The sequence below is a fragment of the Lepidochelys kempii genome, chromosome 3 (genome assembly GCF_965140285.1).
Source record: "Lepidochelys kempii isolate rLepKem1 chromosome 3, rLepKem1.hap1, whole genome shotgun sequence".
In the NCBI taxonomy this organism is placed as follows: domain Eukaryota; kingdom Metazoa; phylum Chordata; order Testudines; family Cheloniidae; genus Lepidochelys; species Lepidochelys kempii.
In genome coordinates this window covers 46447205-46473085 of record NC_136382.1, presented here as the reverse complement: position 1 = coordinate 46473085, position 25881 = coordinate 46447205, and the positions used below count along the sequence as shown (strand labels likewise).

Below are 25881 nucleotides of genomic sequence, written 5' to 3'. Positions count from 1 at the left end.
CTCATTTACAGTTGGGGCACATGTCTGTTCTGGTTCAGTGGCCAGAACAAACCGGGGGGATGGACAGTCTCTTCTGCCCCCGTTTCTGGCATTGACTTGGTGTGTGATCTGTATGGCAGGTTTCCTGGTGTGTGGTTTTTCTGTTTTTGTTTTGTTGTGTTTTTTAATTGTCACAGCAGTGCTTTGAGGTTAATTAATTAAACCTGTAAAGAACTCTAAGATGGTTGATGAGAGGTACTGAAAGTGAACAGTATTGGTACTTAGACATCAGACCTCTTTATGGTTGGGTTTTTCAGTGATCAGAATACTGATTCTTTCAGAACGACTGGCCTGAAGGCTACCAACTTGCAGGTACCATGAATTTTCGCTGGCCCCAGTGTGTACCTAACAACCTAAAGACTCTAATTCCTAATGCTGGCAGTGAGGCAGTTCAGCTCATGCGAGACATGCTACAATGGGACCCCAAAAAGCGACCAACAGCTAGTCAGGTTTGTTTTCCTTTTTCTTTACTATGTCTCTGTGCAGCTGATAGTTAGTTATATTCAGTTGCGCTCTACCTTTGCTCCAGACTGTCATTAATTACCCTTGTGGCTATAAATTGGAGAGGATGTAGACAAGAGCCACAAGAATGATTAAAGGTTTAGAAAACATGCCTGATAAGACTTAAGGAGCTCAATCCGTTTAGCTTAACGAAGAGAAAGTTAAGGGGTGACTTGATCAGTCTAAACAGGACACAGAAATGTATTAACAGGATCTTTTGGTCTAGAAAACCAAGATATCTAACGAGGTCCAAAGGCTGGAAATTGTGGCTAGAGAAATTCAGGCTGGAAATAAGGTGTACCTTTTTTTTTTTTTATGATGAGAGTAATTAAACACTGGGACAATTTACGAAGGGTTGTGGTGGATTCTCAGTCACTGGCAATTTTTAAATCAAGATTAGATGTCTTTCTAAAAGATAGATACCCTAGTTCAAACAGAAATTAATTCAGGGAAATTCTATGGCCTGTGTTATTCAGGAGGCTTGACTAGATGATCACAAAGCTCTTTTCTGGCTTTATAATCTATTAATTTAATCTTAGTAAGGGCTTTCTTTTGCAAATCAGAAGGAGGTGAGGATGCTCAGCAGTTTGAATGATGGGCTTTAAATAGTCAATATTGCAGATAATGAGTTAGTCCATTAACTTCAATGGCAGTTAAGGGAATTCAATGCTGTGCACGATAGGTCCCTATGTAATGAAACAAGCATTTGGTGGATAGACCCAACCTTAGGTCAAAGCTCCCAGGGAGTTCATTGGGAGCAGGATTGGGCCCTTATTTTGCATAAAGTCTTTCATTCAAAAATCTGTAGACTTAACTAATGCAGTTACAAAGTAAAATTGAGGGAGAGGGGAAACTTGAACGGGAGGACAAGCTAAACTGTTTTCAGACGATTTAGTATTAATAATTACAAGCAAATGGCACTTCTTGCAAAACAAATGAGACAAGATTGTAATGCCGTGGGGAATTTGTGAGGAAGGGAGATGTTGAAAGCCTGTTCTAGTTGGCAGAAGCTAGGGAGAAGAAGACTATTGCACCCCCAGCAGCAACTACTTAATTATCTGTAAAGCAGATCAAGACTGTCATAGCTACATGACGTAGATTTCAAGAATTCGGAATGCTGGTATCTCCCAGAATCAAATACAAGTTGGGCATGTGATTGAAAAAAATCTGCTAGCACAAAGTGACAATTATTTGTTGATTACAGCTACACATTTAAAAGTCTTCAGTTCTGGAGGATGTTATTTCTCTTACTTACTGTGCAGTGCCTGATCCTTCCTGGGCCTTTGCACACTACTGCACTACAAATTAAATATTAGTATATTGCCACTGTACCAAAAAAGGCTAGTATGAAACCTTTTTTTAACTACTCTTGCATTACATAGACAAGCTTTTGCATAGAAGTTAAGCCGTCACTAGAACTTACTCTAACCTGAAGCAGTAGGATGTGTTGTACAGAGTCCTGTCTCGATAGTCTCTAACACAGGGGTCGGCAACCTTTCAGAAGTGGGGTGCCGAGTCTTCATTTATTCTCTCCAATGTAAGGTTTCGCATGCCAGTAATAAGTTTTAATGTTTTTAGAAGGTTTCTATAAGTCTGTAATATATAACTAAACTATTGTTGTATGTAAAATAAATAAGGTTTTTTAAATGTTTAAGAAGCTTCTTTTAAAATTAAATTAAAATGCAGAGCCCCCCCACCTCCCCCACCCCCGGACTGGTGGCCAGGCCCCAGGCAGTGAGAGTGCCACTGAAAATCAGCTCGCGTTGCCTACCCCTGCTCTAACATGTGGGAAAGGGAAGAGGGAAGGTAACATGGAAGCTGTCCCATATGACTAAGCTAAGTCAGCGACTCTGGCTTCCCCTGTTGAATACTGATGCGTTTATTGTATTTTAGGCACTTCGGTATCCCTACTTCCTGGTTGGGCATGCACTGGGCACCTCTCTCTGCATTCAAGAACTGGGCAAGCAGCCGAAAGAACTCCATGATAAAGCAGCACTGCACCGTGTTAAACCTGTTCCTCCTGCACAACCCCCTCCAAAACCCCATGTCCGTCTCTCATCTAGACCATTCCAGCAAAGCCAGTCTTCCCAGTACCTCACGTATCCATATAAAGCAGACTCCTTGGCGACTGACCACGTGACCCAGTTAAAAGAGGACGAGCCTGCTCAGGTGCATCTGCCAGCACTTTGTAGTCAAATTCCTCAGCAGGTGAGGAGGAGTCTGGGATAAGTGATAAACTTGCTCATGACTTTGTGCATTTTTCCTTAATTGGATTTTTTTTTTGTGGTACCTTAAACCAACAGTGCCGTCTTTGTACCTTTTTAATAAAAGGAGAGAAATAGGAATAAAGACTAGCTTGGCTCTCATCTCATGCTGGTGTAAACTGAAAGCAGCTCCACTGAAGTGGGTGGAGTTTTTTGGTGTAAAACAAATAGGTGGGCCCAATTCTTTCTTACTCCAAGACCACTTTACGGTGTTCTGGCATTGTAAAGTGGCCTTAAAGACGATGTAACTGTAGCTTACTCACTTCAAGCCATTTTACACTGCCAGTGTGATGTAAAGTGGTCTTGGTGTAAATGAGACTCAGGCCCAAGTTAGAAGAGAATTGGGCCCACGAGTATTGAAACTAAGAGCCAAGTCTTCAGCAGAACTTATACGTGACCTTCACCTTGTGCATATGCAAAATTGCATGAAGTGCAAACATGCATATGCACCTTAACAGCTGCAAGGACACAAGTGTCAGAATTTTCACCTGCAAAATCTGTTAAGACAAATAGGTTTTGCTGGCACACATTTTAATGCAGGCACAGGCACTGAAGTGCAGGCATATGAACGTACATGCAGTTTTGCACCCACAAGTTGAGTCTGGGGCTAAAAATTCAACATAAGCTGATCACTTTTTGTAGGCTCTATAGTGAAAGACGTATGGAAATTAGAGCTGAAAGAGACTTAAGAGCTCCATTCTTCTGTCAGTGCAGGACTCTCAATCAAGGCAGGAGGAGATGCAGAAGCTAGTATGAACACGTGTGTTACAGAGCAGGTCCTCGGTATATTAGTGGGGCTGGAGGGGATTTATGCTGCTACAGCAAGATCACCACTTGCTTTGTGAAGGAAAAACTGTGTTCTGATTTCCCTCCTCATAATTCCATAGCTCTGTATGACAAATGTTTTGGTTTTCTTCTTCGTAATAACAGAAAATACCGGTTGGGACAGAGAACACAAATGGTGAACTTAAACCAAAGACTAGGCGAAGATGGGGACACATTACTAGAATAATGAAAGGTTCTGAAGAGTGGGATGACTTGGAAGACTTTGATTTTAGCTCTTCCCTCACCAGAACTGATATGAAAAACAAGAGGCGACAGAGTGATGAAGCTCTTTGTAGGTAAGTTGATGTCTCCTCTTCTCACCCCATCCCAACTACTTATTTGCTTTTATTTCCCCCTACATCTCCTCTTGCTCCTTAGCACTTTCTCCCTGTGCTCTCTCTGCCTAACTATAGTGCCGGTAACGGATTCTCTACGTTTGTACTCCCTCTTGGTTCTTGACTTTTTGATTTTTTCCATGCTGTCCCTTATGCTTAGAACAGCCTCTCTGATTTCTTGCACTAGGGCCCCACACTTCTGTTCGATATTTTCTCTGACAAACATGCTTAGCTTGTGAAGGAGGAGGCCTGGGATTACTTTAAATCAAAGCTGCAGAAGCTATCGGAAGCCTGCATTCCAAGAAAGGGGAAAAAATTAATAGGCAGGAGTTGTAGACCAAGCTGGATGAGCAAGCATCTCAGAGAGGTGATTAAGAAAAAGCAGAAAGCATACAGGGAGTGGAAGAAGGGAGGGATCAGCAAGGAAAGCTACCTTATTGAGGTCAGAACATGTAGGGATAAAGTGAGACAGGCTAAAAGTCAAGTAGAGTTGGACCTTGCAAAGGGAATTAAAACCAATAGTAAAAGGTTCTATAGTCATATAAATAAGAAGAAAACAAAGAAAGAAGAAGTGGAACCGCTAAACACTGAGGATGGAGTGGAGATCAAGGATAATCTAGGCATGACCCAATAGCTAAACAAATACTTTGCCTCAGTCTTTAATAAGACTAAAGAGGATCTTAGGGATAATGGTAGCATGACAAATGGGAATGAGGCTATGCAGGTAGACATTACCATATTTGAGGTAGAAGCAAAACTCAAACAGCTTAATGGGACTAAATCGGGGGGCCCAGATAATCTTCATCCAAGAATATTAAAGGAATTGGCACATGAAATTGCAAGCCCATTAGCAAGAATTTTTAATGAATCTGTAAACTCAGGGGTTGTACCGTATGATTGGAGAATTGCTAACATAGTTCCTATTTTTAAGAAAGGGAAAAAACGTGATCCAGGTAACTACAGGCCTGTTAGTTTAACATCTGTAGTGTGCAAGGTCTTGGAAAAAATTTTGAAGGAGAAAGTAGTTAAGGACATTGAAGTCAATGGTAAATGGGACAAAATACAACATGGTTTTACAAAAGGAAGATCATGCCAAACCAACCTGATCTCCTTCTTTGAGAAAGTAACAGATTTTTTAGACAAAGGAAACGCAGTGGATCTAATTTACCTAGATTTCAGTAAGGCGTTTGATACCGTGCCACATGGAGAATTATTCGTTAAATTGGAAAAGATGGGGATCAATATGAAAATTGAAAGGTGGATAAGGAATTGGTTAACAGGGAGACGACAGCAGGTCATACTGAAAGGTGAACTGTCAGGCTGGAGGGAGGTTACCAGTGGAGTTCCTCAGGGATCAGTTTTGGGACCAATCTTATTTAATCTTTTTATTACTGACCTTGGCACAAAAAGTGGGAGTGTGCTAATAAAGTTTGCGGATGATACAAAGCTGGGAGGTATTGCCAATTTAGAGAAGGACCAGGATATCCTACAGGAGGATCTGGATGACCTTGTAAACTGGAGTAATAGTAATAGGATGAAATTTAATACTGAGAAGTGTAAGGTTATGCATTTAGGGGTTAAGAACAAGAATTTTAGTTATAAGCTGGGGACGCATCAGTTAGAAGTAATGGAGGAGGAGAAGGACCTTAGAGCATTGGTTGATCATAGGATGACTATGAGCCACCAGTGTGATATGGCCGTGAAAAAAAAGCTAATGCGGTCTTAGGATGCATCAGGCGAGGTATTTCCAGTAGAGATAAGGAGGTTTTAGTACCGTTATAAAAGGCACTGGTGAGACCTCGTCTGGAATACTGTGTGCAGTTCTGGTCTCCCATGTTTAAGAAGGATGAATTCAAACTGGAACAGGTACAGAGAAGGGCTACTAGGATGATCCGAGGAATGGAAAACTTGTCTTATGAAAGGAGATTCAAGGAGCTTGGCTTGTTTAGCCTAACTAAAAGAAGATTGAGGGGAGATATGATTGCTCTCTATAAATATATCAGAGGGATAAATACCGGAGAGGGAGAGGAATTATTTAAGCTCAGTACCAATGTGGACACAAGAACAAATGGATATAAACTGGCCACCAGGAAATTTAGACTAGAAATTAGACGAAGGTTTCTAACCATCAGAGGAGTGAAGTTTTGGAATAACCTTCCAAAGGAAGCAGTGGGGGCAAAAGATCTATCTGGCTTTAAGATTAAACTCGATAAGTTTATGGAGGAGATGTATGATGGGATAACATGATTTTGGTAATTAAATATTTATGGTAAATAGGCCTAATGGCCTGTGATGGGATATTAGATGGGGTGGGGTCTGAATTACTACAGAAAATTCTTTCCTGGGTGTCTGGCTGATGAATCTTGCCCATATGCTCAGGGTTTAGCTGATCGCCATATTTGGGGTCGGGAAGGAATTTTCCTCCAGGGCAGATTGGAAGAGGCCCTGGAGGTTTTTCGCCTTCCTCTGTAGCATGGGGCACGGGTCACTTGCTGGAGGATTCCCCGCTCCTTGAAGTCTTTAAATAATGATTTGAGGACTTCAGTAGCTCAGACATAGGTGAGAGGTTTTTCGCAGGAGTGGGTGGGTGAGATTCTGTGGCCTGCATTGTGCAGGAGGTCGGACTAGATGATCATAATGGTCCCTTCTGACCTTAGTATCTATGAATCTATAAGTCTTTCAATGCCAATCTCTCAAAATGTATCTTTACCACTTCATGTTTGATCCATCTTAGTGTGTAACATATTATGAGCGGTATTGTGTATGTCTGAATCAGGCTTCCAGTTTCCTTGGGTCAGGGTCAATGGCAAAAACTTAAGCTCTCTAAAGGCACGTCTACATTTAAAGCACTGCGTTGGCACAGCTGCACCAATGCAGCTGTAGCATTTAAGTGAAGATACTCCTATGCCAGAGGCCCTCAAACTGTGGGGTATGCCCCCCGACAGGAATGCAGAGGAATATTCAGGGGGGCATGGCTGAGGCCTGGGCCAGCCCCCACAGGGGGCGGGTGGGGGAGCGTCACCGAGCTCCACTCCTGACACCAGCCCCTAACCACTGGCCCTGCGCCTGCTGGCCAAGGCTCTGCTCCCAGCCCAGCCCCTGCCCCCATCTGTGGCCCCAGCCCCCTTACCTTGTCTGCATCCTCCACTTCCCAGAGCTGTAGCCCAGCTCCAGGGACAGGGGCGCGGACAGGGGTAAGGGGGCACGAAGTAAAAAGTTTGGGGACCACTGTCCTAAACTAACAGAAGAGCTTCTTCTATCAACAGCGCTGTCTTCATGGGGAGTTAACTCGCTCAGGGGTATGGCTTTTTCACACCCCTGAGTGACGTAATTATACTGATTACAGGTATGTCTGCACTGTACACTAAGCCTGGGCTCTGACTCATGTTTGAGCCCAAGCCCCCTTCCATACATACGTACGTGCGCACACATCATTCTGACATGAATCAACAAGTACTCAGGACCTGGGTCCTAGGACTCTGCTTGTGGGGAAGGGGAGGATCAATCTGAGACCCCTAGGACTTGCGTCCAAGCCTTGTCATTCTGCAGTGCGGATGCATCTCAGGCCACAGACCGAAAGTCTGCATAATGCAGTACAGACTTGTAAGTATGTCTGTGAGCCCCAGGTCCAGCTAGTGTAAGCCCAGGTTTACAAAGCAGCGTGAACACTGAAGTGCAGGCTTCGGAACACTGAGTCCACAAGCCTGGGTCTCTCAGACTCCTGTTTACAATGCAGCATAAACATACCCTTAGGCACTTTGCTGATGTTATGCAATGTCTTCCTTTATCTGTACAGCACCAAGCCCATTTTGAACAAATAATTTGTGGAGCTGAGGTGAAAGGAACACTCCGTGTGGATGAAGTGTAAGCTTTGAGCTTGGGGCTAAGCATGGTGATTTCTCTTGGTACAGGTTTGAAAGCATTTTGGATCTGAAGCTCTCAGACAATCTAGGTTCTGGCAACAGCGCCCCTTCCCATGCGTCCTTTCCACGGCAGGACACACCCACCTTGCGAGTTTCTGCAGCCAAGCAGCATTACTTGAAACATTCTAGGTATTTACCTGGTTAGTAGGAAATATTTTCTTGACCTTTCAATGGTGTGGGAAATGGTAATGGATACTTTGGGCCTTATCTTTGACTCAGAGGAAGGGCTATTGCTTTAAAGAAAACAGAGAACACTGGGGTGGGAAGGGGATACCTTGGTAATGGAAAGAGGCTTACAACAAAGAGAGCAGGTTCTAGCATGGCAGAAACGGAGGTAAATCCTGCCCACTGGTATGCTAGAAAGGGATAAGGTGCCAGGAGCAGCTCTCCCATGCAGCATAAGAAGTCATGCAAAATAGCTCTTTAGCACACAAGAGTATGCTAGGAAATGTGCCCAGCTGATGTGCCAGGCTCTGCCTTATGTTCTTCTGCATGGGAGGAGGAGCATACCCCCAAGATGCCTTGCGAATATATAATACTAGTACTAGCAGCAGTAAATGCTAGGTGATAGCAGGTTGGCATTAACTTTCCTGCTGCCCAGGGGAGGAACTAAGTGCACCCTGCAGTGTATTAAAGCAGCCCAATATGTGGAATCAAACCCTACTCTTATGCAGAGGAGTCACCTGCCTGTGAGTCTGCTCATCCTCAGTATGCTGGCACCAGCAATGGGGCAGAATCCAAGTGTGTGGTGCATACACACACACACAATTCTCTTGAGGCATAGCCTTCACTGGGAATGAGATGTCCTTATTTGCGTCACTATAAGACTGGGCCCTTTCTTGTCCGTTCGTGTCACAAGGTTCCAGACAGTGCTTACTTTGTAATGAAAGAGATGCTGGGGCTCAAGCACTTTGGTTACATTCATAACTGATGCAGCAAGCCCAGAGGTGCTGAGGCTATGAACTCCCAAGCCTAGAGATGCCAGGGCTCAGCCCTGGCAGGACCTGGTACAAATTAAGCACTGGTTCTAGGCCCTTCACGCGTGTGTTTGTAAGCATCCAGCAGGAAAATAAGCAGCTCATGATGCCCTGTTTTTACTGAATTTATTTTGACTGAGTTTCACTGTGGAATTCCACAGTTATAAGATTTCAGCTATGCATCTCTGGCAGAACACAGTGCAACAAGTAGCAAGATCAGCGTACCCGGTAGTCAGTGGGACTCCACGAGAATGTTGGGGGCAAAGCTACTGTATTAGGCTTTGAGCTGAGTAATTGATTTTTCAGTTTGGAGGCCAAACGAAAAAAATTCAGTTTGTTTCAAACCACAACTGATTCAGTTTTTTCTCAACAAAACTTGTTTGGGTCGAAATGGAATGTTTTGAATGTTGAATTGGTAGGACTTTATTTTTGACATGGAATGTCATTTCCATTTTTATTCTAAACAAATCACTTCTACGTTTCAGAAAACTTTGGTTTTGTGGTTGAAACTATTTGCCAAATTTGTGAATTGTTTCGGTGTTCTTTTAAAAAAAAAAAAAAAAAAAAAGCTGAAACTTTGTGCAGCTCTAATTTTGATGGTAGCAGACTGGGTCTTAATTATTTTTTTCTTCCCTTAAATACAAATGTGCGTGTAATTGTAAGATAAAGGTTACAATTTTGAACTCTCAGTGTTTTAATGGAATTTTTGGGAGTACTAGTTATGATGCCAAATGTAGATCTTAACACAATCAGCCCTAACCTTTTATTGCGTAGAATTTATTGTATCGTGCCCAAATGTGCATTAGGCACCCCACATAAAATTATATATACACAAACAGACCCTGTCCCAAAGACCCTAAAGGGGCGCACAACTCTCACTGACTTCAGTGTAAACTACACAGATAGCAAAGTAGAATAGGGTATTGTGAAAACCTTAAATTGCCTTTCCTAATTTGAGTGCTTAAAATGGTAACCAGATATTAGCATAAAATGCTGTATTTAATAAGAATAATTTACATTTATGTAGCATTGTTCACCCACCAGGATACCAAAGCACTCTAGATCCCCTTGTATGATTAGGACAAGTATGTAAATATCTGGATCCTTATTCTGAAATGGACTCTCACTGACTTCAGTGGGACTCAGTACAGTAGCGAGGGCCTAAACATGTGGTTATCTTTGCAGGAACAGGGCCCATGTAACACCAGTGATAAGCAACTGGTGTGAGAGGATAGGAAGTATCCCACGTATAGTAGATGCTGAATAGTAGAATATGGAGAGATTTTTGGCTAAGGTCACTGGGGCAAACACCTGCTCCATTTAGATACAAGGGCAAAGCTGCATAATAATTGTGTATGACAAGGATTTCTTAATGGTTAATTATCTCTTTCTTTCCCCAACAGGGATAAGCACAAGGAATAGCATAGTCTCCAGTTCAAGCAAGGATTCTATTATGTCTAAGCCATGGCCCACTTCTAGTTTGCCTGGAAAAGCTTCAGGTGTGGGAGGAGGGGTTAATGGAACGAATTCAGGTAAGAAGCGGTGTTCAGACATTCTAAGGGTATGTCTACACTACGAAATTAGGTTGAATTTATAGAAGTCGGTTTTTTAAAAATCGTTTTTATATAGTCAATTGTGTGTCCCCCCACACAAAATGCTCTAAGTGCATTAACTCGGCAGAGTGCTTCCACAGTACCGGGGCTAGTGTCGACTTCAGGAGTGTTGCACTGTGGGTAGCTTTCCCGCAGTCTCTGCCGCCCATTGGAATTCTGGGTTGAGATCCCAATGCCTGATGGGGCAAAACCCATTGTCGTGGGTGGTTCTGTGTACATGTCATCAGGCCCTCTCTCCCTCTGTGAAAGCAACAGCAGACAATTGTTTCGCGCCTTTTTTCCTGAGTTACCTGTGCAGACGCCATACCAGGGTAAGCATGGAGCCCGCTCAGCTCACTGTCACCGTATGTCTCCTGGGTGCTGGCAGACGCGGTACTGCATTGCTACACAGCAGCAGCAACCCATTGCCTTGTGGCAGCAGACGGTGCCATTGTCATTGTGTCCGAGGTGCTCCTGGCCGCCTTGGTAAGGTCGGTCAGGAGCGCCTGGGCAGACATGGGCGCTGGGACTAAATTAGGAGTGACTTGACCACGTCATTCTTTTAGTTCTGCAGGCAGTCCTATTGTACCATCTTATGGTGAGCAGGCAGGAGATGAGGATGGCTTGCCGTCCTCCTGCGCCATCTGCTGCCAGCCAAAGATCTAAAAGATAGATGGAGTGGATCAAAACAAGAAATAGACCAGATTTGTTTTGTATTCATTTGCTCCCCACTCCCTCCCTCCGTGAAATCAACGGCCAACAATCGTTTTGGTGAGGTCTGTCAGGGGCACCTTGAAAACTTTAATGGAGATTCAATCGTGCCTGAAATACTAGAGGCAGGGATAGCTTAGTGGGTTGAGCATTGGCCTGCTAAACCCAGGGTTTTGAGTTCAATCCTTGAGGGGGCCATTCTGTGTGACGGTTGTTTTTGTTTCTTCTTGATTTAAAGTCACCCCCTTTGTTGATTTTAATTCCCTGTAATCCAACCCTGTAAGCCATGTCGTCAGTCGCCCCTCCTTCCGTCAGAGCAATGGCAGACAATTGTTCTGCGCCTTTTTTCTGTGCAGAAGCTATACCACGGCAAGCATGGAGCCCGCTCAGATCACTTTGGCAATTAGGAGCACATTAAACACCACGTGCATTATCCAGCAGTATATGCAGCACCAGAACCTGGCAAAGCGAAACTGGGCGAGTAGGCGACGTCAGCGCGGTGACAAGAGTGATGAGGACATGGACACAGACTTCTCTCAAAGCACGGGCCCTGGCAATGTGGGCATCATGGTGCTAATGGGGCAGGTTCATCCGGTGGAACGCCGACTCTGGGCCCAGGAAACAAGCACAGAGTGGTGGGACCGCATAGTGTTGTATGTCTGGGACGATTCCCAGTGGCTGCGAAACTTTTGCATGCGTAAGGGCACTTTCATGGAACTTTGTGACTTGCTTTCCCCTGCCCTGAAGTGCATGAATACCAAGAAAAGAGCAGTTGAGAAGCGAGTGGCAATAGCCCTGTGGAAGCTTGCAATGCCAGACAGCTACCGATCAGTCGGGAATCAATTTGGAGTGGGCAAATCTACTGTGGGGGCTGCTGTGATGCAAGTAGCCAAAGCAATCAAAGATCTGCTGATATCAAGGGTAGTGACCCTGGGAAATGTGCAGGTCATAGTGGATGGCTTTGCTGCAATGGGATTCCCTAACTGTGGTGGGGCCATAGACGGAACCCATATCCCTATTTTGGCACCGGAGCACCAAGCCAGCGAGTACATAAACTGCAAGGGGTACTTTTCAATAGTGCTGCAAGCACTGGTGGATCACAAGGGACGTTTCACCAACATCAACATGGGATGGCCGGAAAAGGTACATGACGCTCGCATCTTCAGGAACTCTGGTCTGTTTCAAAAGCTGCAGGAAGGGACTTTATTCCCAGACCAGAAAATAACCATTGGGGATGTTGAAATGCCTATAGTTATCCTTGGGGACCCAGCCTACCTCTTAATGCCAGGGCTCATGAAGCCAAACACAGGCAGCCTGGACAGTAGTCGGGAGCTGTTCAACTACAGGCTGAGCAAGTGCAGAATGGTGGTAGAATGTGCATTTGGACGTTTAAAGGTGCGCTGGCGCAGTTTACTGACTCGGTTAGACCTCAGCTAAACCAATATTCCTGCTGTGATTACTGCTTGCTGTGCGCTCCACAATCTCTGTGAGAGTAAGGGGGAGACGTTTATGGTGGGGTGGGAGGTTGAGGCAAATCGCCTGGCTGCTGGTTACGCGCAGCCAGGCACTGGCGGTTAGAAGAGCACAGGAGGGCGCGCTGCGCATCAGAGAAACTTTGAAAACCAGTTTCATGGCTGACCAGGCTATGGTGTGACAGTTCTATTTGTTTCTCCTTGATGAAACCCTCCGCCCCTTGGTTCACTCTACTTCCCTGTAAGCTAACCAACCTCCCCTCCTCCCTTCAATCACCGCTTGCAGAGGGAATAAAGTCATTGTTGCTTCACATTCATGCATTCTTTATTCATTCATCACACAAATAGGGGGATAGCTACCCAGGTAGCCCAGGAGGGGTGGTGGAGGAATGAAGCACCAGGAGGGGTGGTGGAGGAGGGAAGGACAAGGCCACACAGCACTTTAAAAGTTTAAAACTTATTGAATGCCAGCCTTCTGTTGCTTGGGCAATCCTCTGGGGTGGAGTGGCTGGGTGGCCGGAGGCCCCCACACTGCATTCTTGGGCGTCTGGGTGAGGAGGCTATGGAACTTGGGGAGGAGGGTGGTTGGTTACAGCGGGGCTGTAGCGGCGGTCTGTGCTCCAGCTGCCTTTCCTGCAGCTCATCCATACACTGGAGCATATTAGTTTGATCCTCCAGCAGCCTCAGCATTGAATCCTGTCTCCTCTCATCACACTGCCACCACCTTTCAGCTTCAGCCCTCCCTTCAGCCTGCCACTTACTCTCTTCAGCCCGCCACCTCTCCTCCCGGTCATTTTGTGCTTTCCTGCACTCTGACATTGTCTGCCTCCACGCATTCATCTGTGCTCTGCCAGTGTGGGAGGACAGCATGAGCTCAGAGAACATTTCATCGCGAGTGCATTTTTTTTCTCCTTCTAATCTTCACTAGCCTCTGGGAAGGAGAAGATCCTGTGATCCTTGAAACATATGCAGTTGGTGGAGGGGGAAAAAAGGGACAGTGGTATTTAAAAAGACACATTTTCTAGAACAATGGCTACACTCTTTCACGGTAAACCTTGCTGTTAACATTACATACATAGCACATGTGCTTTCGTTCCAAGGTCGCATTTTGCCTCCGCCCCCTCCCCTCCACCGCATGGCTAGCCCCTCCCTGATCCCCGTGGCTAAGAGCGGGGAACATTTCTGTTCAGCCACAGGCAAACAGCCCAGCAGGAAACGGCACCTCTGAATGTCCCCTTAAGAAAAGCACCCTATTTCAACCAGGTGACCATGAATGATATCACTCTCCGGAGGATAACACAGAGAGATAAAGAACAGATGTAGTTTGAACGCCAGCAAACATACACTGCAATACTTTGTTCTACAATGATTCCCAAGTGCGTACTATTGGCCCAGAGTGGTAAAGTGTCCTACCATGGTGGACGGAATAAGGCTGCCTTCCCCAGAAATCTTTTGCAAAGGCTTTTGGAGTACATCCAGGAGAGCCGCGAATGCCCGGGCAACTTAATCATTAAGCATGCTTGCTTTTAAACCATGTATACTATTTTAAAAGGTACACTCACCAGAGGTCCCTTCTCCACCTGGCGGGTCCAGGAGGCAGCCTTGGGTGGATTCGAGGGGTACTAGCTCCAGGTCCAGGGTGAGAAACAGTTCCTGGCTGTCAGGAAAACCAGTTTCTCCGCTTGCTTGCTGTGAGCTATCTACAACCTCATCATCATCATCATCTTCCTCGTCCCCAAAACCTGCTTCTGTGTTGCCCCCATGTCCATTGAAGGAGTCAAACAACATGGCTGGGGTAGTGGTGGCTGAACCCCCTAAAATGGCATGCAGCTCATCATAGAAGCAGTATGTTTGAGGCTCTGACCCGGAGTGGCCGTTTGCCTTTTTGGTTTTCTGGTAGGCCTGCCTCAGCTCATTAAGTTTCACGTGGCACTGCTTCGGGTCCCTGTTATGGCCTCTGTCCTTCATGCCCTGGGAGATTTTGACAAATGTTTTGGCATTTCGAAAACTGGAACGGAGTTCTGATAGCACGGATTCCTCTCCCCATACAGCAATCAGATCCCGTACCTCCTGTTCAGTCCATGCTGGAGCTCTTTTGCGATTCTGGGACTCCATCATGGTCACCTCTGCTGATGAGCTCTGCATGGTCACCTGCAGCTTGCCACGCTGGCCAAACAGGAAATTGAAATTCAAAAGTTCGCAGGCCTTTTCCTGTCTACCTGGCCAGTGCATCTGAGTGCTGTCCAGAGCGGTCACAATGGAGCACTCTGGGATAGCTCCCGGAGGCCAATACTGTCCACAGTACCCCAAATTTGACCTGGCAAGGCCAATTTCAGCGCTAATCCCCTTGTCGGGGGTGGAGTAAGGAAATCGATTTTAAGAGCCCTTTAAGTCGAAAAAAAGGGCTTCATTGTGTGGACGGATGCAGGGTTAAATCGATTTAATGTTGCTAAATTCAATCTCAACTCCTAGTGTAGACCAGGGCTAAGAGAATTGCGAATGGGGCAGGGTGAGAATTTTTGTAATGGCCTCCCAGTTACTCCAAACCACTTTTTGGATCTTAGGCTACCAAAGGCAAGTTGATCTATCCAATGTTTAGCTTGACTGACAGCTCGAAATCTAATCAGTTTAAGATCTTTTCACATACTACACCAATCCCTGAGTTCCCTTGCCAGTTTTTGTGAAATCATCATTTTCTTATTTCCAATTTTTTTCCCTCTCCCTGTTGCCATACAGTGGAGTCGCATCTTACGTGGGAGTTAGATTCTAAAGTCAGCGCGTAAGGCAAAAATTCTGTATAGTCAAAATTACCCTTGAAAATCCCTTAAATCGCCCATAAAGTCTACTGTACAGTATACTGTACATGGTTTTGTGTATACAACCCTGTACAGTAATATGTATATAGTAATATACAGTATATAATGAGTACACAGTCTTCATGTTTTTGAGGTTGAAGCAGTTCCTAAAACTGTTAAGCCAACCTTAGCTGGCTTTGAATTCTTTCTCATCAGAAGGCTGTCCCCCTACGGCAGAAGGTTTGAACAGCGCATAGAGGCTAAGAGCCTTTTCTTGCAACGTGTTGCCATCAATAGGCACATGTTTACGGTTCATGTCTTCCAGCCATAAGTTTAATCCCTTTTCAGTCTTCACTAAAGTCTTATCAGGCACCTGGTTCATCACCTTAGCAGTTATTGAAGCACTTGATGCTACGGCTTGACGAATTTCTCTCTTTCGAATCTTGCGGGCATGGATGCTAGATTCATTGAGGCCATATTTACGCTCCACGTTGGAGACTGACTTACCGTCTCTCAATAAGTCCAACACAGCCAGTTTTTCCTCCAGCATTGGAACAGATCGCTGTTTCTTCGGTTGAGCACCAGACGAAGTAGTTGGCTTGCGTTTAGGGGCCATGTTGTACGAAAAATACATACAGTATCTTTAAACACTAGAATCACACTCAGCACGGCGAGATGCTCACACTATGAGCGTCACGCGGGAACTGAGACCGACTGAGGGAACAGCAGATTCATGTCTCCCATCTCACACTCACTCCAGGGCATATGCTCATTGAGTGGAATGGTGGGCGGAATCGCCTGCACTATTTACAGGTATCTTGTTTTTCTTTTTTTTTACCGAGCACGTATAGTTGAATTTGCGTAAGTTAAATGCGTTATGATGTGACTCACCTGTATAAACAAGTTTCAGAGTAACAGCCGTGTTAGTCTGTATTCGCAAAAAGAAAAGGAGTACTTGTGGCACCTTCGAGACTAACCAATTTATTTGAGCATAAGCTTTTGTGAGCTTATGCTCAAATAAATTGGTTAGTCTCTAAGGTGCCACAAGTACTCCTTTTCTTTCTGTATAAACAAATCACACAAATGGGGAGAGCTGACTGTATAGAAGAATGGATTAAACTGACTATACAAAGTGATGTCAAATACATAAAGTAATCAAACACATTTTCTCATTAATCTTCTTTCAGTACATTAGATGCTATTGTTCAATTGTAGCTAAAAAGAAAAATCCAGAGGGAAGCATGATTTTAAGTTTGTGGTTAGAGAGAGGTGGGTGAGGTAATATCTTTTGTGGCGAGAGACAAGCTTACACAGAGCTCTTCTTCAGTCTGGGAAACAGTTAGGGTTTGTCTACACTGACTGCACTATAGCACTTTCTGAAGATGCCACCTATGCCAACGGGAGAGGTTCTCATTGATGCTTGCAAAGTTGCCATTGAAGAGAGGTTTTCAGCAGAAAGCTTTACATTCGCAGTAAAATTGGATGAGCATATAAGTGATGCAGCAAATGGCTAAAACCAGGACGTTGTCCCAATAAGTGAAGCTTTCCATAGTAACATTAAAACGGAGAGGCTGTCTCTTCATTTAGAAATGTTAAGTGATATTTGCAGATTGAGAAATTGCCAGCTTAATTCGGTGAGCGAAGTGAAGCAATTTCTGAAACAAAACGAAGGCTTGATTGACATGTTGTCAGAAGTTACAATTCTCCTGAAATTATTCTACACAATTCCAACTCCAACCTGCACCGCTGAGTGATCATTCAGTTGCCTGCGCAGACTGAAAAATTATTTGCGAACGCAGTGAGCCAAGAATGTCTAAATCACTTGGCATTTCTACACAGTCATAAGAATTCTACCTCTGAACTGGATGTTGCAAGTCTCCTGGATGACTTCATTTCAAGAACCAAATGATGACGAAAAGTGTTTGCTACCTCCTGAAGAATATCACAAAAGAAGGGGCTACATTTTGTTTTAATTTTAGAAAGTATTTGCTTTTGAGGGTTATTGATCCAAGAGTGCTTGGTTGTTTCTGTATTCAAAAGAGTATTATTAAAGTTGATAGGCTTAGTTAAATACGTTTTTCTTACGATAGTGATATTGTGCAATATAGGGAAACTGTTAAACGCTTACTGTTTCCAGTCCATTTTTACATTATTTTAAAAAATATATATCTGCTTACAAGGCAAGTACGGAGGGCCGGACTTGGACGCATTCTGGGCACCACCAAACATTATACCAACCTCCCACCCCTCTAAGTAGCTTATTCTAAGTGCTAGAGTGGCACAGCTGCAGCGCGGTAAGTGTAGACAAGCCCTCAGAGTATGGCTGCTAAATACAAACTGGAAGAGATTGTTAGCATAAGTAGCTGGCACATATTTCAAGGGACTATTCAAGGAGAAGTGGCCTGTTAACACCCTTCCAGTCATAGAGGTGAAAGAAGCAGGTGGGGAAGCTGTTAGTGGGTTATAGATTGTTGTAATAAGCAATAAATCCAGTGTCCCTTTTTAAAAAAAAAAATCTTAAAAATAATTCTTCATGGTTTTATTTTTTCCCTTTCAATCCCTGTTACTTTATTTGTAGTAAATAATGAGGGAGTTCTTAATATTTTTTTAAATGTAAACAATTACTGTGAATTACCACTCTAAATGATAGTCTGTGGGCCAGGGAAAGAGAATGAGAATGACTCTGCACTTTGATAGACAGGGCACTCACTACCATTCAAGTTCCTGCTCCAATTACTATTTATAAAAAGTGGAATAGTTTCAAGAGGAGAGGCTGAAAAGGGACCACACTAAAATATCCCATGGCCCACTGGCAAGGGCACTCTCCCGCAATGCGAGAGAACCAGGTTCAAATCTTTTTTTCTCCACATCGAGCAGAAGGAGAAATTGAAGCCGGGTGCCCCACATCTGAGGTGAGTGCCCTAGGCCAAAGCTTATCCAGGAGCTGTCACTGCAACAAATCCTCCGCCTGCTTGTGTCTGAATGCCTGAAAAAGTTGGTGATTATATTACCGTAACATTTCACACACAGATTTTTTTTTTTTTTTTAACTTTGATTTGCTGAAAAATGATCAAACCCATTTCAGGTTGAAACATACATCGTTTTTATTCTTAAACAGCAAACCAAAAAAATCTGTTGCCCAACTCTGTTTTGGGACACGCTTCTGCTCCCCTTAATTTGGTGTAACTCACTGATTTCTATGAGAATTTTGCCGGGCAGCAAAGGGCCTAATCTTGCAAGGTAATAGAAGGCCCCTAATGTAGATGCTCAGCGCATTTAAGCTCAGCTCTAAAGGAAAGACTGCAGGAATTGGGCCCCCTCAGCTGGGTCTCTCTTCTCTGGGAGGCCATGTCTACACTACGGCAGCATAACTATAGTGCTGTACTGTACTAGTGCCATAGTGTAGACACTTCCTACAGTGACAGAGGAGGAGGGTTTTCTATTGCTATAGGAACGCCACCTCCCCAAGCAGTGGTAGCTAGCTGTGTCTATGCCGGCAGTTAGATCGGTATAGCTGCAGCACTCAGCCGTAGTTGTCTCAACCTCACGTCCAAGTGCAGACCAGGCCTTAGTGTTTCATGCAGTGTGAGGGTGCCAGCCTTCCAGATAAGTACGTAACAGGCCAGATCCGCAGCTGGTGTGAATCAGCGTAGCTCCATTGACTGACTTACACCAGGTAAATATTTTGTCCAGTCTTCAGTGTGCCCCACCAGTACACCATTTTTGAAATACCTTCACAAGAGCTACAGGAAAGTAGGGTGTGTGTGTGTATGTGTTTCATTGTACACTGACTTCGTGTTTCTGATCACTTACAAATTCTTTCAGGGCACTCAGGATTGAGCAGGTTGACGGGTGGTTATGTCTCTTCATTTCTGAAGAAGGAAATAGGCTCTGCTGGGCAGAGGGTTCAGTTAGCACCAGTTGCAGATCCATCTTCTAGTAAGTATAACTCTGAGTTTGGTTGTTTGCTTGTTTGGGCAATAATGCTGTCTGTTGATAAACTGTCTAGTCAAAAGTGCTTGACCACACTTTATTTCATTATGAAATATACTCAAGAGACCAAATAACCAATGTCAGTCAGGTTTATTAATATGATACAGGAGAGAGGTTCTGTACGATACCAGTCTCCAAGGAGCAGTCCTGTGCAGCAGTGTTACATTCACCTTGCACAGAAGGTGTGCTCCTCAAAATTACATTCCAAAAGCCATCTTCTTAGACCCTGATTGTTTGCCAATAAAAAGGTACTACGTATATCACCTGAAACTAGAGTCAATTAATCAGCTTTTTTTACCTTGTTTCTGGTACCATGATGTACCCCTTTATCTTTTATTCTGAACCCACACATTCCAGGTCAGGATGCATCCTTATCTTTGTTCTGGGTGCATGCCTTCCAGGTACTAAGAAGTGTGAAGACCCCTCCTAGGTCTGTACCAGGATAAATAGGTTTGTGAGGGTAACTCCCTTTCTGTGGCTGTGAGGAAACAATTATATGTCCTGATACTGACAGTTTTCCTATCTACTTAAGCCAAAGTTTACTTCAGCTAATGCAAGCTAATGTTATGGGATACTTAGCATAGGTGAACAAGATTGTGGAATAGGCCAGTTTAGGCTGTATCACGGTTACAATATTTGTGCTTAATGTATACTAATATATGGTGAGGATAGTGCATATTATGATATATGCTAACCAGCATATTAGACAACACAGTGTCTGCAGCATTAATCTTCAGTTTTTATATTTGACTTTATTGTAAAGAAGTGAGTCATTAGAGCTATAGGTCCTGATCTTGCAACTCTTACTCATGTTACAAGGGTTGCAGGATTAAGTCTATTCTGACTTCTTTAAACTGTTCTAAAACATCAGTTTTACCAATTAAACAAAAGTATAGCCTGTACTCCGCAACACAGCCATCCCAGAATGCACAGCTGCTATTACCACCAAAGGTGGGTGTCACCGTGCACATCACTCACCACTGTATCTCCCCGGGGCACTTCTCCATAGCCCTAGCATCTTCTTCACCGTCCATCAGGGCCTGCAACTACCCAGTTTCAGTAGCCAGCCAGGAGCTCCTCTTGCTCCCTCAGTCCCTCCCAGCAGTTGCTCTGTCCAAGGTGCCGCAGGTCTCTCAGCCTGTTAGAGAGACAGACTTCACTCCTTGAGCTCCAGGCAGAGGCTGACACGCTCTGCAGCTTTTTTAATGTGGGACTGCTAGGCCCAGATTGGCTGCTCCTAACCCTTTCTCTGCCAGCATGGGGTAAACACCTCATCAGAGTGGGATTTTCAGAAGCACCTTAGTGATTTAGGAGCACAAGTCTCAAAAACCCCACACTAAATTGTCTATTCATTATAAAAAAACAGAGTTTATTTGCAGCTTGAGTAAGAACAGAGTAAACACTGGGGCACAGATTCACACTCTGCTCCATCCCTTCTGTACCCCTTTTGGCAACTCAAAGGGGCTGGAGAATAACCACATCTCCTCAGCCTGGGATTCCCTCATTGGGGGGGATTCTACTGCTGGTACAAAGCCCGAGTAGTCCACTTCTGTGCCACCCCCCACTTGCAGCCCCCAGTCAAAGGGCTATTATGCTCCAGATATTCTCTGCTAGCACGTAGCCCTTTGTGGTCCTATCTAGTGAGGATATTTTAGTGCAGCCTTGAGGCTGCTTTAAAGTATGCTGGGGCCAAGCACAGAACTGGCCCCAAAATCAGCAAGCTGCAAATTGGTTCTTTTGCACCCCATCTCTTGCTGCATCCAGCAGATACTGGGCACAGTAGAGAATCTGGTCTGAGGAGGGATCTTGGCATATGGCTCATCATATTATTATTTCACGTATCCTGATCTTTTTATTTTATTTCTTTAAATACAACTTGGCTCTACATTTGCAGCATCTAACAGAGAAAGTATACAGTGGCTTTTTTTAAGGAGCAATTCCTCCAGCTGAACCAGTCTGTAACAGGGTTTAGCAGGGCCTCCTTTGTTCCTGCCTCTGCTGTGTTCCAAAAACCACTCAGAGACCTTCTAGCTCACCAGTGCAGTTTATTTACAGAGTGCTATCCCACCACCTTCTCACCACATACAGCTTACAGGTTTCAGCCTTAAGAGCGTCTCAGTTTCTGCAGCCAGGAGGGAAGAGTTACCCCTGTCCTTCCACTCTCTATCTCCCCGCCCTCTGGGGCCTGTATATAGCCACGGCTAATTAGGCTGGAAACTGTTTTCCCCTTTGCCAATGAGGCATACATTTCTCTAGCCAGCTCCAATTTAACTGGATTGGGGCTGGAGAGACAGAGGGCAGGCTCCGGGGTTCAGCCCAGCACCCTGTCATACAGTCACTGAAACTTTATCTAATGGCTTTTCTTCTTCTCATTTGTAGATATCGCTTCTCTGAAGTCTGTCAGACCTCATATTGGGCGGCCATCATTTAATACACCTTCAAAAAGCACACCAGCATTAATGCCGCGTCCACCGCCAATTCAGCCAATCCATGGACGCACTGACTGGTCTTCAAAGTACGGAGCTCACCGATGACTTGCAGAAAGCACTTTCTGTTGAAGCACTGCACATTTCTCATGAAATGTTGACCAGTGCTATACCATTTGCCATGACTTTGTAAGCCTGTGATTTGAAAGAAACCTTATCTTCTTTGAGCAAGACATTTCAAGACTTTTTTTTTTAGTTTTATTTGTATTGATTTGAATTCAATCTTATACCTTTTTGTATAAAATTGTTTTGTTATATGATCAGGTTCAATTATTTTCTTAAAACCAATACATTTTGTATATATGGCTTGAGGTTTTGGGCATTTTATACGATAAACTTTGTAATGAACTCGATAAAAATTTAATATTTCCTTTGTCAGGTCCAAATATTTTATACAAGTAAATAGAATGTAGCAGACTGAGGCAGTATTGCAAAGGAGATACAATTGTGAGAAAGGGGCATTTGCCAAATATTGTTTTGTGGTGGAGTTTGATGTTCTGAATGGGACGTATGAGGCAAGGCGGTCAATCAAACTGATTAACCCAGCCTTATTTCAGCACCATGCTGCGCGAGCTGGATGCGATTGTCAGCCTTTCACCTGCTTTGGGCTGACTTAATATGAAAGACTAAGGGCCTGAACTTGCTCTCCTTGAGGTCAATGGCAGGTGGATTGGGCCCTAAGTCAATCACAGGCTTATTGAAGGGTGGTTTTTAGCTTTGGCTGGTGTTCGTAAATTTGTCTTCATGCTGTTTTTGCTGCCTGTCAGTTTTACAGTTCTGGGGCTGATCCTGTAATCCCGAAGCCAAATCCCTGCTAACTACACTGGGAGTTTGGCCTGAATGAGGCCAGCAGGATTAGGCTGCTAGTTTGACTACATTCAGCCTGTTTCTAATGCTGTCTCCATTCAGTAAGTATTCTGTGGATTTTGCTCATCTGTCCTGAAGTGCCGCTTCAGACTTAACTGTTGTTGTCGTCTTTCAGAGTGAAAATAAAACATGCTGCATAGGGGGCTGCTCCTATTAGTCAATTATAACATTCCTAAAGACTTCCACGGAGCAAAGTCAGACCATGTTTTTGTAGGGCAAGTAGGAGCTGGAGAAATATTTGAGGCACTATTGAATATGACAAAGCTGGCTCACAGGCAGACTAACGTAGTATTAGTGATGCACCAGCAGCGAAGTTTAAGAAACCATATATGCAGCTGACGTAATTTCTATGGCTTTGTTTTCCAGCCTGATTCCCTTAGTGTATCAGATGCAGTTTTTATAAACAAGTAAATTTCAATCAACAGTTACAGTGCTGATTTAGCTTACCTTCCCATGTTGTTAAATATAGATCAGTTTCCATAAACATAGTCTTATTGGCTATTTTGTTATAGGAAGCATTTAGGATCAAATTCTGGTCCCCGTGATGTCCATGGCAAAAATCTCAGTTGATTTCATTGAGACCAGGATTTGACTTATGCAGTGGGGAAAAAGTAACATGGTAGAGAAGTTACAAGGGTTACTGACAGAGAAAAGCAGCCAAATAGGCAGGTACAAAACTGAGTGGGGATTGCCCTCTCCATTCTAAATGTTTAGCTTATCAAAGTGCACTGGAAAAGGCCACCTCCCCTTTCTAGCAAAAATGTGCAAAAAGGAAAGAAAATAATCTGTGTATTTCACCACACAGAAAACCCTCCCTGATCTCTCGAGGATAAAAGGCTTGGGAATGGCCTTGTATTCATATGGAGCCTGATAATTCACAGGCAGGCCTGGGCCCAACCCCAGCGTATCCGTGCAGAGTGCCTCTTTCTTTGCACTCTTTCCAAGACCCTCTTCCCCTGAGCTAGCCTAGTGGCTACATTGCTCTTGAGTTTCCCCAATCTATCTGCACACTGCCTCCCCTTCCAAAGGGCAGAAGCTGGATTGGAAAGTAATTCTGTGGACTAATTTCTGCTGGACTTCCCTACAAAAACCACTTCATTTTGGGTGGAGAATATGCCCTAGGGCAATTTCTCTGCCAGTCCCGTTCTGAAATCAGCAGAGCACCAAATATGATTTGCTTATGTAGAGAGAGAGGAGCAGCTGCTGGCTCAGCTGTAGGAGAGAGCGGGATGGATAGTGGCGAGTGCCTTTGTTCTATGCACTGTGACAACAGGTGGGCAGCATATGCTGCTCTCCACACAATGCAATGAAGGAGCAAAATGGTCTATGCATTATTTAAAAATTAATATGTACATAGGATCTTCACAGAATCGCATCATGGCTCTCTAATCCTCACCACCCAGGCTTTGTTACCAGTTAACTAGCAAACACTCATTTTCAAACCTATAGGTACTTGCTAACAGAGCTGTGATGTTGGTGTACACACAAGGAAGTAAAACAGAGCCATTTTGAATTATGCAGCACTAGATGCATGTACTGGGGGAAGGGGTGGGGTGGGGTGGGAGGAGTGTTTGCCAAGTGGAAAGGGAAAAAATTGTGTATTTACATTTTTTAAAACATATAGAATAAGAACTGACTGTTTCCTGTCTGGAAATCAAAATCTTCATTTATATTTAGAGATCGTTTTAATTTATTTATAATGAATGAACTGACACTAACAAGGGAGATGTTTGGACCTATACAATATCTAGCTAGGTGTTTGTAAATAGTCTATTCTGCTGTGACCGTATGCCCCTAATTCTCATAAATGGTCGTAGTGCCTATCATTGTCAGAATAGAGTATTTAGAGCCCAATCCTGCAACCCTTACTCAGGCAAGCAAGTAATTTGCTGGAGTAAGGGGTTCAGAATCATAGCTAGTCCTGCAAAGGGATCCACAAGAAGGGTCATAAGGTTATTCGGTGCAGGAATAAGGATCTGCATTCAAACCCCTTTGCAAATGTGGGGGCCTTTATTTGTCAAACCTAAACAGCTCACATTCAAAAATTGTCTACTCAAGTTTTAAATTAAACAGATGTAATGCATAGATTCACTCAGTAGCAAGTGTATCGTGGGCACAATCCTGCAGTCTTTACTCAGGCAAACTCACACTGAGCTCATTGAGAGTTTTTGCTTGAATAGGGACTGCAGGGTTGGGCTATATCATTTTTATTTTTATTTTTATTTAATGTTTTCTTTGATTTGTTCTGTTTAGATGGGAAAAAGTAGAGAATGTACATTGCATTGAAAACCTGACCAAAAGCAATATATTTGTAAGAAAACATATCACATGCAAAATATTACCTATCTCTTAGCAGGTTCTGCAGCATTTTTATGCTAAGTATATGATTTTGATTTTTAGAATGATTTTACCATTTACAGTTTCTCATACTCATGTGTAATATGTAATAATGACCTTAATATGAAGGAGTCAGACCTTGGGTTGACATATTAATCTGTATTATCTTGATTCTTCTTAAATTATGTGCAGAGAAATAAAATGAAATTAGTACAGAAACCCTCCCCACACTGTTTACAGATTCATTAAAAATGCTTTAGCGAAAGTACTTACCCTAAGATGGGGAGAAAAATATTTATTGAAAGAAATGAAAACCCAGAAGATTTTCTATTTGTTTTTTTTTTTCAGTGTGTGTGTTATTGGGGGTGGATGTTTAAACTGTTTAATTCCTTCTGTGTAAAGAGCCTGCTGCCCAGAATAAAGTTACTCTTGAAGAGATGTTGACTTAAGTGTTGTTTTTCATTCAGATGCTAATATCTAGGGATAGTTAATTATATTTTTAAATAATAACCCTTGCATTTAATCCCTTTTGAATTTTGCTTCTAACAAAGATCTTTTTGTCTGCAAGTTCCGGGTTATGATCTTCATCCAAATATGTGACATTTTGTCAGCTTCTGTCCCTTACAGTTAAACACTGAGATCCTCTCCATTAAGGCCACTAACGGTGTTGGAGAGTTAGAGCTTGATGGCTGAGCCAAACCTGAGTGTCTCTGCAACCCCAATCACCCAGCAGCAATGCCCAGAGTATGGAAGTGGGCTCTGGA

The 25881-nt window shown here is 43.8% G+C and overlaps 1 protein-coding gene across 4 annotated transcripts in view; it reads left to right on the top strand.

The window, feature by feature from the left end:
• Positions 1-25553, top strand: part of CILK1 (ciliogenesis associated kinase 1) — a 53939-nt gene extending 28386 nt beyond the window's left edge. For all 4 annotated transcript variants that reach the window (XM_073336255.2, XM_073336254.2, XM_073336256.2 and 1 more), the window contains 7 exons: positions 321-488; positions 2434-2748; positions 3735-3925; positions 7876-8027; positions 10268-10396; positions 19260-19373; positions 21807-25553. In XM_073336255.2, the coding sequence (XP_073192356.1) occupies positions 321-488; positions 2434-2748; positions 3735-3925; positions 7876-8027; positions 10268-10396; positions 19260-19373; positions 21807-21961 (1224 nt within the window). In that variant the 3' untranslated portion in view covers positions 21962-25553. The remainder of the gene's footprint in view (positions 1-320; positions 489-2433; positions 2749-3734; positions 3926-7875; positions 8028-10267; positions 10397-19259; positions 19374-21806) is intronic.
• Positions 25554-25881: the final 328 nt, after the last annotated feature.